This window comes from Mastigoproctus giganteus, chromosome 8 (genome assembly GCF_048544385.1).
Source record: "Mastigoproctus giganteus isolate SK-2022 chromosome 8, ASM4854438v1, whole genome shotgun sequence".
In the NCBI taxonomy this organism is placed as follows: Eukaryota; Metazoa; Arthropoda; class Arachnida; order Uropygi; family Thelyphonidae; genus Mastigoproctus; species Mastigoproctus giganteus.
In genome coordinates, this window is record NC_143582.1 from 69,687,328 (window position 1) to 69,704,866 (window position 17,539).

General features: G+C 39.3%; 1 protein-coding gene across 1 annotated transcript in view; it reads left to right on the forward strand.

The window, feature by feature from the left end:
* The first annotated feature begins 281 nt into the window (after positions 1-281).
* Positions 282-17,539, forward strand: part of LOC150081607 (uncharacterized) — a 36,617-nt gene continuing 19,359 nt past the window's right edge. The window contains exon 1 of the mRNA XM_090380261.1: positions 282-286. Coding sequence (XP_090236387.1) covers positions 282-286 — 5 coding nt within the window. The remainder of the gene's footprint in view (positions 287-17,539) is intronic.

The following is a 17,539-nucleotide window of genomic DNA, read 5'->3' on the forward strand; positions in this document are numbered from 1 at the left end:
TTGAATTTTGTAACTTTGCTGCTGTTATAAAATTTTCATAAAAGTCAATTTGTAAAACAGTTTCTACTTGCAGAATCGCTTCCAGTATAGACTTTCATTCAAGTAATTTTGCTGTTCTATCAAGTGTATGTTCAAAAAAAGCATTACTTCCACATTGGCATTACTCATGCGTAAAGAAGTTGAAGAAATAAAATAAAATAATACATAACAGAAACCCTGATACAGCTGGCAGGCTTAATGAATCAAATATAGTGACAGTTTCAAGACTTCTAAGTATGAAAATGGGGTAAGTTTGAATCTGGATTGAAATCTTGAACCCAGTCTCCATGAAAAGGAACTTTTATCAGCATTCTTCACACAGTGCTTGAGCCAGTCAGTTTTTATGAATTGTGGCCAGTAAACAACAGGACTGTTATAATAAAATATAATGAAATACAGTTTTTGGTACCTTACAAGCAAACCCCTTCAAAATAACTGCATTGGACTTGTACACACTGTTCTATACATTCCTTCAAAGCACAGAAACATTTCTGCAAGTCATCTCTGTAAGTCCTTTTAACACTATAGTCATATTTTCTGAATGTTTCCAATGGACTCAAAATGGGTTCCCTTCAGTACGTTTTTCAGAAAGGCAAGAGAAAAACAATCCCTGTGTGTGTGTGTTCACACACGGATTTGTTTTTTTTTTTTTTTTTTTTTGGCTAGAAGCTGGTGAACAGCACATGTGCCCTTGTCTTGATCAAGCATCCAACCATACTTCCACAATTCAGGTCCCTTACTTCGAATTTTTTCATGCAACCTTGTCAGAGCTTCAATGTAGTATGTTTGATTGACAGTCTGATTTGGTGGGACGTATTCAACCATAATAATTTCTTTAATATCAAAGAAAGCAAGACGCACATGGTTTTCATTTTTGATTTTGACATTCTTGCTATTTTGGTTTGTAGGATTGCACTGACTGTCTTTTGGTTTCCGGGTTGTACTTGAACAGCTAACTTTCATCGCAAGTAATTACAGTACTCCGAAAATCTGAATCTTCTTCAATTTTTTCAGAACATCTTATTCTTTGATCTTTCAAAAATTTCAGCACCATCTTAGTACACACTTTTCTCATGGCTAAATTTTCAGTTAAAATTTGTCTGTTTCTTTGTTGAATTCTGATGCAATCATTCTAATGCTTAAACAACAGTTACTTCTAATCAGTGTCCTTACCCGGTTCACAGTTTCATCGAAACAGGACAGCCTGGTCATTCATTGTTTTGCGCATTCTCTCTTCCATCTAAAAATCTTTTATGCCATTGAGATATGCAAACTCTTGACATAGTATCTTCGCCATAAACTTGATGTAACAACTTAGTTTTGTTTAAAAAATGAGGTTGATTTGTTTGTAATATTTTCGGAAAATTGCAAAAACATAAGGTAATGAAAACCTGTCTTACTCCAATGTTGGAATGTGACTTGGCAGGCAACTATGGAAAGATTCAAGGTTAACTGCTGCGCCTTTGTTTCACAGGTGACATTTGGTTCGTAGTGGCTGCCTGTACAATCTCATTTAATAGCCACACCTTGCATTTCCCAAAACGGATTTTCATCCAGCAAAACAGGCAAACTGACGGAACAAAATATGCTCTTACATGCACAGTATAGACTGGCTTTGTTGCTTTGCCACTTAACACACACGCACACTGTCATCCTTTAAATATCTTTTAAGGGCACAAAAGGTGATATAGTTGTACACGTTGGCACTAACGATATTAAGAGTAGGAGACCGGCAGAATTACTTAACAAGTACAGGTCACTGTTGAAAAAAAGCCGTGAATTAGGGTAGAATTTGAAAGTGTCTGCAATTCTGCCCAGACATGATAGGAGGGAGTATATGATGAGAGCCTTGTCGATCAATTTGGCCCTGGAAAGATTGTGCAAGGCTCAAGGGGTAGAATTTTTTTCAGCCTGGACTACTTGTTAACAGGAGAGATTGCTTCTACAGGGATGGGATACACTTAAATAGAAAGGGTGCAAGAATATTTGCTGATGCTATCGAGGCAGTGTTAGGTGGGTCGGAAAACTGCTAGCTTGGGGGGAGACAAAGACCAATAGATTGACAGTAGCCACTGGCAGAGGTGAAAGAGATTCTTGCACTGCTATTAGAATGAGCAGAAGCCTGAAAAACAAGATGCATGGTATTTCAGAGACTGCTGGGAGCCATTGCGGTACAAGTAAACACATGGGTTGTGTTAGGGTAGCTAAGAATAGAAACAGGTGCAGGTATACTTGCGTGTACACCAATGCTAGGAGTTTAGTAAATAAATTTGATGAATTTGAGGTATTGCTCAAAACATCAAAGGCAGATATTGTTGGGATATCAGAGACGTGGTGTCACACAGATATAAGGGATGCAGAAATGCAATTTGGGGAGTACAACGTCTACAGAAAGGATAGACAGGATAGGAAGGGGGGAGGGGTTATGCTATTAATTAAGAAACACATAAAAACCAAGGAAGTGAAGCCAGTCGACATCGCTGGACAGTGCAGTGTTGAGTCAGTTTGGTGTGACATAAGCATTGGGAGATCAAAATTGAGAGTAGGAGTGTGCTATAGGCCTAATGACTCTGATGAGTATAATAAGGAACTGTACAGGGAAATAGAGTGGGCCAGTAAATCAGAGAGTCTTATAATGGGAGATTTTAATTTCCCAGATATTGACTGGAATTTGGGGGCTGGTTACTCACACACTAGCAGGGCTTTTGTGGATTTATTGGATGATTGTTTTCTACATCAGCATGTTCGGGAGGCAACTAGAGGGAGTAATACTCTTGATTTGATTATCAGCAGTGATTCTTCATGCATTAAGAATCTGCAGATAAATGAACCACTAGGTGGCAGTGATCACAGTGTGCTGAAGTGGGATTTACTCAAAGAGGTAACTACCATTAGGGGTAAAGGGAAGGGTTATTGCTTCCGTAAAGGCGACTACGATGGACTGAGACAGTATTTAAATTCTATACAGTGGGACCAACTGATGATGTTACCAAGAGCAAATTCAAAATGGGAAGCATTCAAAGAACTTATCTTGGAAGCTACTAGGCTTTACATACCAACTAAGAAATATTGTTCAAGGTTTAGGCCAAAATGGATGTCAGATGAACTAATGAGGCATATGGCAGAGAAGAAAAATGCATGGGATACTTACAAATTAACACATGACACAGAAGCCTATGATAGATACAAGTTGATATGCAACCAAGTTACAAAGGAGGTTAGGCAGGCGAAGGCAGATTACGAGAAATCCTTGGCAAGGGATGCAAAGAAAAACAGCAAAGAGTTCTTTACTTATGTAAACTCTAGAAGGAAGGGGATGAATCAGATTGGTCCACTTGATATTGATGGGTCAACTGTTGATGATCCTGCTCAGGTAGCTAACAAACTAAATGAATATTTTGCATCGACATTCACACATGAGGAGTTATTCAGCAAGGGGAATGCCAGAGGTGTATTCAACTCTAGCAGTAAGCTACAGAATCTTGAAATAACTGGGAGTAAAGTGGAGGAGAAACTGTTGAAGATAAACACAAGAAAGGCACCCGGGGTGGATGGGATCTATCCAGTTATATTAAAGGAGGCAGCAAAGGAAGTAAGCAAACCCTTAGCCATAATTATGAGAGCTTCCTTGGACTCAGGGGAGGTACCCATAGACTGGAAATGTGCAAATGTGACCCCAATTCACAAAGGAGGATCAAAGGCTGACACAAGTAATTATAGACCTGTGAGCTTAACTTCTGTTCCAGGAAAATTAATGGAGGCACTGGTTAAAGAAGCACTGCAGGATCATTTAGACAAGACTTCAGTTATAGCTCAGACACAGCATGGTTTTGTTAAGGGGAAGTCTTGCCTGACCAACTTGATTGGATACTATGATGCAGTCACAAAAGAACTGGATGCAGGGAATAACTTTGATATTATATACTTGGATCTTAGAAAGGCTTTTGATACTGTTGCACATGGAAGACTGCTACACAAATTGGAGCAGTGTGACATTGGAGGCAAATTGCTGCTATGGATAAAGGGGTGGTTGAGGGGGAGAAGACAGAGAGTGGTAACAATGGACACTGCTCATCGTGGACTAATGTTATTAGTGGAGTCGCTCAGGGCTCAGTGTTGGGTCCATTATTGTTTTCTGTATTTATAAATGATATTGATGATGGTATATCAAGCTTAATGTCCAAGTTTGCAGATGATACAAAGGTTGGCAGGGTTGTCAAGGACACTACTGACACTATGCTGCTGCAACAGGATCTGGAAAGGTTGAGCAGATGGGCTGAGAGGTGGCAAATGAAGTTTAACATTGACAAATGTAAAGTACTACACATGGGAAAAAGCAACCCCAGAGCAACGTATCAACTCTGTGGTACTACACTGACAGTGGTAAAGAATGAAAGGGACTTGGGGGTGATTGTGCAGGCAGATATGAAGTTCTCTGGGCAGTGCAGATGGGCTGCAAGAGTAGCTCATGGAGTATTGTCAATGATATACAGGAATTTTTCCAGCAGGGATAAGGAGGTGATTATTCCATTGTATAAGGCAATGGTCAGGCCACACCTAGAGTACTGTATACAGGTCTGGAGGCCTCATTTCAAGAAGGATGTAGAGCTGCTGGAACGAGTACAGAGAAGGGCAACAAGATTAGTGAATGGAACAAAGGGGTGCTCTTACGAAGAAAGGCTTAAGTTTTGCAAATTACAGTGTCTGGAGACTAGGCACCAGCGAGGTGATCTGATAGAGGTGTATAAAGCCTTGAATGGTTTAAGCATGCTCAATGCTGATGGGATTCTTCCTCTAGCTCAGAAAAATCACCTGAGAGGGCATAAATTCAAATTGAGGAAAGACAGATGTAGGATAGACGTGCGGAAATTTGCCTTTAGCCAGCGGGTGGTTGGTTGGTGGAACAGACTGCCATCCCTTGTGGTGGAGGTTGATAGCCTAAATAAGTTTAAGGCTCAGCTGGACAGGTATTTTGAACGAACAGAGGGGTGAAGTGGAAGTGGGTTTTTTTTTTTTTTTTTTTTTGGCTGATGCTGCATAAGCTTGCTTTCTTGCATCAAATGCCTCTACTAATGCTAATGCTAATTTGATCACACTTTTTTAAATGGTGAGCAAACTTCAGCAGAAATTTTTTTTAATCCTTCACTGGAATACTGTTCATTAGAAAAGAAAAGATTTCGAATAAACTGAAGTCAGGGCTGTGCTAACATGAAAGCCTTCAAGCCACTGCATTCAGGGTCAGGCAAACAAGTATAACTGCATTTTTCGTGTAGTGAATGGCAGAATTTGCTTGTTTAAAGACTACGAGATCCCTAACATGCCAACTTTTTTGCAGGGGTGAACCAAGAATCTAGTTTCATCTCCACAGTTTGCTAGGGTTTCAGCGGTCTCTCGACCACATCTCCATATGTCCCATGCCAAAATGGCACTCATCTTTAAAATGCCCCATAGCCCTGCAATCTTCCTTTCTGTCCCTTGGTATCAGTGGGCTTCCCAACCCAAGGATATCTCAAACTCTTCACCCTTCCCTACCTCACTGAACTGGAGGTAGGGAAGGGTGAAGAGTTTCTTACCCACTTTAACTCCCATCTCCAACTATCTCTTTTAATGTCACTTTTTTTTTTTGGACCCGACATAAAGCTCAGGTTCAGCCAAAGTTCATAGCCCCCTTTACTACCTGGCCTGCCTCAATGTGGTAGTGACCAGCAACTTGGGGTTCCAGCAGAGAGCCTGTGGTTAAACAGCCAGAACAACTCAACACTATACTTACCGAATACGTTGTGGCTTTTATAGTGATATGTAGGCCTCAGAATTAAAAAGGGTTTGAAGAATAGTTCTGTAGCCTCAAACCTCCAAGCCTGACGTAGCTGAGTGGTCAGGAGCGCTACTGCACTCGCGCTCCTGAGTGGTCAGGAGCGCGAGTGCAGTAGTGCACACACTTTGAGTGGACTGGGGTTCAAACCCGTGACTACTAAATACGATTAAAATTTGCGTTGATTGATTTATTGTAAGCTCCACTGACTTGGTGGTTGTGCCAGAGTATAAACGAGAACATTAAAACCTTGTTCTGTGAATAAGTTACATGATACAAATCTGACACCACATCCAGATGATAAAGGCTTTTCTAAAGTTTTAATTAGACGTGTTCGATATGAGCTACTTTAATTACTCTTCAATTTTTCAACCTATAATCAAATTCCAACCATTCGGTATAACACACCGGATTTTAAATTCGGTATTTTAAAATCGGCCGATTGCTTCACAAATGAATTAAGTTCCATAACGGGCATAAACATGCTCTTTCACAAATCTCCAAAGAATAAAATCTAAAGGAGTTAGGTGAGGAGGATCGTGGGCATCACAAAAGCGGTCGTCCTGTTCCAATCCACTTCCCAGGAAGCACTGTTCAGGTACACACCAACTTTGTGGTAATGTGGCAGAGCTTCGTCTTGTTCAAAAAAAATCAAGCCACCATCATTATCATCCTGCAGCTGCAGCTGGAGCATAAGGAAATTTTGTAACATATCCAGATACATGATGCTCGTGTATCTGAAAATATTACAGAATTTCCTATTTTGGATACTAATTTCTCCAGAGAAGAAAATTTATTGCACTGTTGTGTATCCACATAATATATATTGGCCATACACAGCACAGATACAGTATGTGCCAGATACAGCCAAGAGGGCTTGACAAAGGTTAAGGGATAACATAAAAACGTGTATAACAAATTGATGAGAATGATATGTAACATTAAAACATGTTATAATTTAAATAAGAATCCATATATACAGGGTGATTCACTACCAGTGCAACAAACTTGCAGGAGGTGTAGGGGGCACAAAGACGAATCGGAATCACATAGCATTGCAGGCTCCGAAATGCCTTCGTCATGCGGTAGAGGACGTTGAACGGGAGGTCGCGTGAACAGCGATCCCGCTGGAAGTCAGCATTTGCGAACCGTTTCTGTTGAAGAAACCAAGTAGCAAAAGTCCTCCGGAGCGGATAATCCGAAGGCTCCAATGATTGGACGCGTTGCAGATGGTAAGAACTCATTTGGTTTGTTGACAGCATCCTCCATACAGTGGATTGGGAAATACCCAATCGTTGGCCTATCGCTCGAGTACTCTTACTCGGATTGCCTTCTGCAAGACGTAGGACATTCTTCTCATTGTCTGGCATCCTGGCCGTTCGCTCTCGATTCATTGTACATCTCGTGAAACAACCAGCCTCACGTTATCTGTGCACACGTACGAAAATCGTATGATGAGGAGCACGCCTGTGCGGGAAACGTTCCTGGTACAAGCGCAAAGCGGCGCCCCCGCTTTGCGCTTGTACCAGGCGAGGTGCATGTCGGCCTGTTCAATGTTTGAATACTTGTCCATCCTACTGCCTCGGGAACCGGTTCGCAAATGCTGACTTCCAGCGGGATCGCTGTTCACGCGACCTCCCGTTCAACGTCCTCTACCGCATGACGAAGGCATTTCGGACCCTGCAATGCTATATGATTCTGATTCGTCTTTGTGCCCCCTACACCTCCTGCAAATTTGTCGCACTGGTAGTGAATCACCCTGTATAGCTGGAAGTATATACAAGTCCTGAGATGAACAGGACACAAAGGTATACACAAATGTACATTTGAACAAAATATTTACAAAACACATGTATGCTTCACTGATCTGATGTGTCTCAGGCATGCAGTAAGTTGGTCTTATGCAGTTTCGCATGTTCGTGTGGAAGAGTTCACCAGTTTGCATGAGGTACTGTTCAGCAAATCATATGGCAGGTGGGGACATCATTTGGAAACTAGACATCAGGGGCCATACAACAGCAGAACCAGTTTGGCCAGCAAACACCTGTCACTGCGATCTAATGCAAACTTCTGGAAGTCTATTCCGATCGTTTCCAGGGCTTATATTATGGGAAGTACTTCACCACGTAGAAAGCGGTTGCAGATCTTCAGCCTGGTCTTTTGTAGCTGAAGAAGAGGAGTAGCTCTAAGAGTAGATGATGGCAGGGCTCCCACTCCTGGGTTTTTCCACCCAGATCTGGGTTTTTTGATTGTCATCTGGGTTGATAGGTTTTTTTCACAAAAATATCTCATTATCTGGGTTTTTTCGGTAATTTTTAATTTTAAGTCAAAATTTATTTTTATTTCTTGTAAATACAATAAAATTTAATACATTTAATAACAGTTTACAATTTTCTTAATTTTATATTCTAACAATACTGATCATAATTTGTAATATCTCAAGTGCTTGTACAAAATACTACAAATGTAAAAGGATTTCAAAGTTTTCGCAGGGTTCTACACTATGAAATTACGCTTACATGTTCATACATGTAAGCATACATGTTCGTGTTACTAACATGTATGCACAGCCTATTGAGCAGGCGGAAGGCGGTCTTTACTGCACAGTCTTTCGTGATCGTTTGTGGTATTATTGCATTATTTGGTGTGATTTTTACATTTATGCGTGTACTACATACAGTGATATAATAAATTTAAATTGTAGTGACTATTTCTATTTTATGTTAATGGATTAGTGATTTATTTTTTATTTTATAGAACATTTTAAATAAGATAATTGCTAATTAGCCATACCCACAAATTGCCCACAATGTCTGAAACTTGTTCCCCACAGAGAAAGATGAGTAAACGGTGGTATACTCAAAATTTTAGAAATGAATGGTTAGAAGATCCGGAATTAAAGATTGGTTGAAAGAAGACAGTAATGAAAAAGGTGCGTCTTACTGTATTTGTTGTGAAATGAAATTAAAGAATGCCAATAAATCGATGTTACTAGTGCATAAAAATACAGTTAAAAAAAAAAAAAAAGTGCAGATATTGCTAAGACAAGTTCAACGTTAGACACGTTCTTCACAAAACGTAAACCTACGGAGAATGAAGAAGTAGCAAAGGCAGAGTTAACAATTGCTGCACTCATTTCTGAGCATAATATTCCATTTGCGCAATGTGTTCACCTTATAGAAGCATGTAAGAAAGCATTTCATGATAGCAATATTGCAAAACAAGTTCAGATGAAGGCGACTAAAGTCTCTTATCTTATACAAGATGGCATAGCCTATCATGAAAATATATACATTTCTAACATATGCAGAAACAACAAGTTTTCAATGATAATAGATGAAAGTACAGATTTATCTTTATCGCAAGTTTTAGCTGTTGTTTGTTAGATATTTTGATATTCAAAAACTTGATGTTGTAGATGTGTTACTAGACACTGTTTGTGTCGAAAATGGTACTTCAGAAGGGCTTTATCAAGCTGTAAAAGATCTTTTCATAGAAAAAAACATTCAAATAAGTAATCTCGTTGGCTCTGGAAGTGATAATTGTGCCACTATGATGGGTACTAAGAGTGGGTTCCAGTCATTGCTAAAAAAGTATGTACCATCAGTATTTATAATGGCATGTGTTTGCCATTATTTTGCATTATGTGCTAGTCATTCAGTCAAGGTACTGCCATCATATCTAGAAATATTTATAAAAGATATCTCTTGTTATTTTTCCCGTAGTAGTAAAAGATTAAACGAGTTCAAAATGATTCATGATGTTGTAGATACTGCTAAGCATAAAATCCCCAAATTAGCACAAACACGTTGGTTATCCCATGGCAATGTAATAAAAATTATTATTGAGCAGTGGGATGCGTTAGTTCTTTATTTTCAGTCTCAATCAAAAATTGACAAAATCGATGGTGCAGGAAATATTTACAATACTATGATCACCAAAGGAACTAAGCATATGTTGTTGTTTTTAGGATATGTACTGGAGAAAATAAACTGCCTGAATATTGAATTTCAAACTGAGCATTTCAGATTGCACTTACTTCATTCAATGGTTTCAATTGAGTATAAAAATATTCTTAGTTTTTTCATAAAAGAAGGAGTCATTACTTCGTGCAAGCTGGTTGAAATTGATCCAAGCAATACAATAAATCATAAGCCTCTGAATAAAATATATTTGGGAGGCTGTTGTATGGCCTTATTAAATTCAACACCACTTGGTGACAGTGAAAGCAGGTTTAAAAATGATTGCTTAAAATTTCTTGTTGAACTTTGTATGGAAATCAGAAAAAGATTTCCTCTAAATGATGATGGAATTATCGCCAGTCTCAATGTTCTTGACCCAGCAGTGATTCATGATCGTGCCAATTCGCCATCCTCCATTTTCCATTGAGCAATGCAGTTCCCTCACCTTGTTTCTGAAGACAAACTAGATCTTCTAGATGATGAATGGAGATCATTTCGTTTAAATCAAGATTTAGATTTCTCTTACAAAACCATCCCTGAGTTATGGTATCTGATACGTAATGTAAAATACGGATTTAATAATTCTAAATATGAGATTTTATCTTACTTTATGACCAGTCTAGCTATTTTACCTCACTCTTCGGCAAGAGTAAAAAGAATCTTCTCCCAAGTAAACCATATAAAAACAAAAGCCACAAACTCCCTTAAACCAGAAACTGTGAAAAATCGACTAATGGCAAAACAGGTGATAAATAGATGTAATCAAAATTGCTATACATGGAAACCTAAATCAGAATTGGTAAAAGAAGTCGTACAAAGAACTTGTCATAAAAGATACGAAGAATGTTTGAAAAAAAATGAAAGAACTTCAAAAAATAAATGTGGAGGGAACTGAATGGGATGAAAATTCTGATTACAATTAAATAAAAGATATTTTTGCATGGTAAGTTTTATCTTATTTGTGTTGCTATACTATATGATGAAAACTAGGTTTTTTTGGGTTTATTTAAGTTGCAATCTAAGTTTTTTTAAAATTTGTGAGTGGGAGCCCTGGATGATGGCACATGTCCCAAAAGTCAAGGCCAGAAGTTGTTGATTTTGCAACTAGCATTTTCACAGTGGTCACAGTTCTCATGCAGATTACTTGAGGCAGCCATGGAATTTAAAGTTGAGTGGCCATGCTGTTGGTCCTCTGTTGGGAAGGTGGGCAATGTTTGTGGATTGCCCAATTTAATGTCCAGTATTCATTGGCGAGGAGGGATTTCATAAGAGAAGGTGCAGCAGCGGCCCTTATTTTTGGCAGCATACAAAACAGTAGACAATGGTTAGCAGATATCTTTCTTTATCTGTTATATGAAGATGCTGACAGGTAATCCAGCACATTCGGCTTATTTTTTTTTTTTTTTTTTTGCATGCAAGAAATCAATGTTGGTGTGACTAGCATGAATGCTTGTCTCAGTAACATCAGTCTTTGGGCTGTAGGCTCGACTTCCCAAAGAGATTACTTTTTTTGAAAAATTCGTTTTGTATTTCTCTATTTCCACTTGTTGAATCGTTCAATTATACTTTGTTTTTGTGTTTTTTTGTAAACCCCTGGCACCACCATGCCGTGACGGGACTTGTATGTCTATCATTGCTGCAATTAAAGATTCTATTCTATTCTATTATATTGCACAGAACAGATTCGATGTGACTGTTGAACCTAACCTTTGGGTCTAAAGTTACACCAAGGTCTTTGTGTCTAGTTACACTTGGAATAACTGTCCTCCAGTGATAGTCGTATGAGTGTGGAGACTGCTTCAGAAAGAAAACCATAAATATGAATTTTTCAGGGTTCAGTTTCAGACTGAAGTGATTAAGATAGTTTGAGAGAGCTATGAGTTTGTTGCCGATTTCAATTGTGATCACTCCTCTGTCTGCTGATGGCGGTATTTTCATTAAGAGCTTTATATCATCGGCGTTGATGATTACATCATGTCTGTTACACACATACGGAATAAGGAGAGTGGTAAATAGTAGCCCCAATAAGACGCCACCTTGCAGCACCCTGTATAGATTTATAAGGTATAGGAGGTGTTGCGATAAGTGAGGTGCGCTATGCAGGAGTGAATACAGAAAAGCAAAAATTCTTTAGCAGATTTAGAAGGGCTGTAATATTTAGGCTATCAAAAGCAGCCTCGAAATCGGCATAAGCAACCACCATTTCAGCTCTGTATGCAAATGCATTTAGTATTACCGTTTGGACTGCCAGAAGGTTGATAACAGTTGATCTGTTGGAGAGAACATAATGGAGTTGCTTTTGTGGCTGTGGAAGAGATGGCGTGCTATTTGCAGTAGAAGGGCCTTTCCCAGCAGCTTTAGCAGCATTGATGCAGTGGTTATCGGTGTATAGTGCTTCAGCTGGTTTTGTATTTGAAGTCTGCACGCGTAGCACAGTGATATCATCACCGTCCTCCCCACACCGAGTGGAAAAGGTCCGGGTTCGAATCCCATCGATGACGCGAGGAACTTTAATGGGCTTTTTTTCACTCCATGGCTGAGTTGGTCTCAGGTGTAGACAGCAAGGTTTTTCCCCCAGAAACTAGGGTTTTTCGTCCAGAAACAGACAAATCAACCATAGAACACACGCAATTATCAGACATAAGACAGCATGGCAGATGAATTTCATGGCCACTCAAATAGCAAAAAATAATATATATTTTTTTTGCTATTTGAACTTTTGGTAGTGGGGCAAGAGAAATTGAGAGATGATGAAATTGAACAGGTAGAGCAGAGGATCAAGAATATATGGACAGAGGCACTTTAACGATGAAATATGGAAGTTTATCCATGCCAGCAGTGCATGACGAACGTAGGGAGTTAATGGCATGAAACAGCTGCTATCAATCGATTTGGATAGAAAACAGCTCATCAGCTGGACCAGCAATAGAGTTTGGTTGGTGATCATATACTGTATTTTCCCATGTATAAGACGCACCTTTTTTCGAAAAATTTGGGGTATAAAAACTGAGTGCGTCTTATACAGTGGTTGTAGATTTTTTTACTTGCATTTCCCGCTTTTTTGCGCTTGTTGTCTTTGCGCTCATTGTTTCGCACTTGTTACCGGTATATTAGGTTCGTTTTGCTACGTTCTGCCCAGAAATGGCTCAGAAAAGATTTTCGTACAGTGCTGAATTCAAGTTAAAAGTGAACCAGTTTGCAAAAGTGAATGGAAATCGTGCTGCTGAACGTAAGTTTGGTCCTCCTCCAACTGAGAAAACAATCCGAGACTGGCTACGGGAAGAAGAAACCCTACTGAAAACGCCACGGCAGAAGAAGGCCATTAGAGGCAAGTCAGCAAAATGGCCTAATTTAGAGAGGGAATTGAAGATATAGATTGAGGAGCAAAGGGCAATTGGAATTCCTGTTCCCACAAAGATAGTTCAGCATGAAGCAAGAATTGCTGTGAAAAAGAAGTTACTGATTTCAAAGGAGAACACAATTGGTGTTTCGGGTTCATGAAACGGAATGGACTAAAGCATGCGTACCTGAAAGCTATGAGCACAAGGTCCTTGAATTTCATCGTTTTGTCATTCAATGTCGGAAGACACATCAGTTTGAGTTAGGACAGATTGAAATATGAAGAAAGTCCCCCTTCAATTTGATGTCCCAAGTAACTGAACTGATAATAGGGGGGGGGGGTGAAAGTGATTGTCCATGTTCATGACAAGGGTTGGATGGATCAGGATGGGATGAAGATCTGGTTTGAGAAAGTTTGGAGCAGGAGACCAGGTGGGCTTTACGCAAACCTGCCCTATTGGTGCTTGATCAGTTCAGGGCACACATAACAACAAATACAAAGAAGATTGCTACAGAGCAAAAAACAAAACTTGCCGTCATACCTTGACATCCCAGCTCCAACCACTCAGCATTAACAAACCCTTCACAGCTGACATGAGAGACGAATGGAACCAATGGATGAAGTCTTCTGGGGACAATTTGACACCAGCAGGAAGAGTGAAGAAACCAACTATAGGAGAAGTTTGTATCTAGGTGAAAAGATTCTGGGATAATATCAAGATTGAGATCGTTGTTAAGTCATTTAAGAAGTGTGGCATTTCAAATACCATAGATGGAACTGAGGACGAGGCAATATATGAAGACAGTGATTCATCATCAGACACAGATGAAGACAAGCTAATGGATGGGAGTTTTGACAGTGATGAGTTGTATGAATTTAATGATGAATAAAACTTGAGTTCAATAACTTTATGTAATACATTTTTTTTCGAATTTCGGGCCCCAAAATTAAGGTGCGTCTTATACATGGGGAAATACGGTAGTTACTTTGAGGGAGATCATCACACAAAAGGCCGAATTTCGCCATGATTACTGTTTTGCGAGTATCCAGCCATTTATAGAAGTGCACACATTTTTCCGTATTGTGAATAAAAACTTGAAGATTTTGCATTTAGCATTAGTAGAGGCATACGATGCAAGAAAGCAAACTTATGCAGCATCAGCCAAAGAAAAAAAAAAAAAAAAAAAAACTCTTTCATTTCATCCCTCCATTCGTTCCAAATGCCTGTCCAGCTCAGCCTTAAATTTATTTAGGCTATTAGCTTCCACAACAACTATCCGATGGCTAAAGGCAAATTTCCGCACACTACAACTATCTTTTCTCCATTTGCAATGCCCTGTCGGGTTCTTAATCTGAGCAAGAGGAAGAATTCCATCAGCATTCAGCTTGCTCAACCCATTCAAAGCCTTATACACCTCAATCAGATCACCTCATAGTGCCTACTCTCCAGGCGCTGCAATTTGCAGAACTTAAGCCTTTCTTGGTAAGAGCACCCCCTTTGTTCCCCTCGCCAATCTTTTTGCCCTTCTTTGTACTCGTTCTAGCAACTCTACATCCTTCCTAAAATGAGGCCTCCAGACCTGCACACAACACTCTAAATGTGGCCTGAACTTGTATAACTGGATAATCACCTGCATGTCCCTGCTAGCAAAATTCCTATATATCATTGACAAGACTCCATGACCTGCCCTGCTCAACGAACTTCATATTTCGCTGAACAATTACCCCCCCCTCCCCAGATATTTTTCACTTTCCACTTCTCTGAGTGTAGTACCGCCCAGTTGGTACGTTTCTCTTCGGTTATTGCTACCCATAGGCAGTACGTTGCATTTGTCAAATGTTAAACTCCAGTTGCCACTTCTCAGCCCATTTTCCCAACTTATCTAGATCCAGTTGGAGTAGCATACTGTCATTACTGTCGTTAACAACCCTACCAACCTTTGTATCATCCGCAAACTTGGACATTAAACATGATATACCTTCATCAATATCATTGATAAATATGCAAAACAACAATGGGCCCAACACTGAACCCTGGGGAACTCCAATAATAACATTTGTCCACGAAGAGCAGTATCCATTGATTACCACTCTCTGTTGTCTCCCACTCAACCATCCCTTTATCCATTGTAGCAGCTTCCCCTTGATGCCATACCTCTCAAATTTGTACAGTAGTCTTCCATGTGCAACAGTATCAAAAGCTTTCCTGAAATCCAAGTATACGATATCAAAATTATTTTTGGCATTCAGTTCCTTTGTGACCACATCATAGTAACCAATCAAATTGTTCAGACAAGACCTCCCTTTTAAAAACCCATGCTGTGGATTAACTATTACTGCAGTCTTGTCTAGATGATCCTGCAATGCTTCTTTAACCAGTGATTCCATTATTTTCCCCAGAACACAAGATAAACTAACAGGTCTGTAGTTACTTGTGTCACATTTTGAACCTCCTTTGTGAATTGGTGATAAGTTAAAATCTCCCATTATAACACATTTTGATTTACTGGCCCACTCTTTCTCTGCACAATTGCTCATTATAGTAATCAGATTCATTTGACCTGCCTATAACACACACCAACTCTCATTTTTCCTTTCCCAGTGCTATCATTCACGTCAATAGATTTTGTGTTTCTTAACTAACAGCATAACCCCTCCTCCCTTCCTGTCCTGTCTATCGTTCCTATACACATTGTACTCCCCAAATTCCAACTTTGCTCTGCCTATATCTGTGTGACACCGCGTCTCTGATATCCCAACAATATCTGCCTTTGATGTCTTGACTAGCACTCCAAGCTCATCAAATTTATTAACTATTCTCTTAGCATTTTTGTACATGCACCTGTTCCTGCTCCTAGCCACCCTAACACAGCCCATATATTTACTTGTTCCACTATGACTCCCGGCAGTCATGGAAATCTCCATTACCTTGCTTTCCAGTCTGCTGCCCATTCTAATAGAAGCAGCGCAAGAATCACTTTTGCCTCTGCCTGCGGCCACTGTTAACCTTTTAATAACTGTAGTGTGGTTTCAGGTTTGTATAACGTACCCTATTCACACAATAAGGTTTTAATTATGTTAAGGAGGTTTGCAGACATCCTATGTATATGCAGTAGACTCTCGATTTTCAAGGATAGATGGTAAAAAACAAATTCCGGATAATCGATTTCCCGGTTAATCCAAAAATACAGAAGTCCTCGACATACATAAGCTAAGACGTAACTTCTTACTTCGTCGAGTTTTATGTAACTCGGGAATGACTAATAACAAATTGCTACTATGTTATTATCGACAAATCTGAATTCAGCGCATTACTTGTTAATATACATTTTTATACATTCTTATTAGTTTAATTTTCTAATCCATCAGTCGCTCCTTTTCTTGGTAGATTTACTAGTACCGCTGTCACTTAGTCAGCACCATGATAACTGTCAAAATGAAATTTTCTGTAAAGAACTTCACAGGGTCACTATTATCACTCCACGCAAGCTCACATTTTACTAAAGCAGATTTCTGGAGGTCACTACCATAAAACAAATTGTACTTTCCGTGTTATTTGGGCTTTTCTGTTCGTGCATCTAATTATAAACGGGTAGTTGTTGTTGTTTGGTTTTTTTGGAGCATTAGCAACTAAGGCCTTATTGCTCCGGGGATATGCGGTGGTCATTCCCTGACCTTTCCGCATCCTCCGTATTTGGTGATCATGGGCTCGAACCCCGGTCTAATCAAGAAGCGTGTGCTACGCACTGCTGCTCCTGGCTACGGAGGCAGCCTAAACGGGTAGTAAACTCGATCTTATTGCATTTGCGAAAATACCGATTGCTGGAATTCTGTGGGTTTTTACGTTATTATGGTGAAATGTGTGTCCCCTTCACTGAAATCTTCAATCATATGAAAAAGAAAACCATAAATAAATTGTAAGAATCTTTTCTTCTTTCCCAAAAGAAAACCATAAATAAATTGTAAGAATCTTCTCTTCTTTCCTAATTTTTTGCTTGTTACTACGTACCTCACTTGTGCAATTTGCACGTGCTGTGATCGTCGTTATTGATTGCTTATTATTATTTTTTTAATTTCACAATCCTAAAAAAAATAGAGTGAAAAAAATTTACGTAAAGCAGTAGTTGCGTAAGTCGGGGACTTAGTGTATCGAAAAATGTTCAGCAACCGAAAAATGTTCGGCGATAGATAAAAAATTTACCACGTACTACTGGCGTGTCCAATACAACGCTTTTTTGCGATGTCGATTTTAAATCTAATAGCATCCCTTTATTTTTTACGATGTTGCGTATGGTTTGGTCACTAACATTATAATGGTTCATTAAAGATTTAACGGATGCACCGTTTTCAAACTTTTGAATAATTTCAAGTTTTTATTTAACTGAA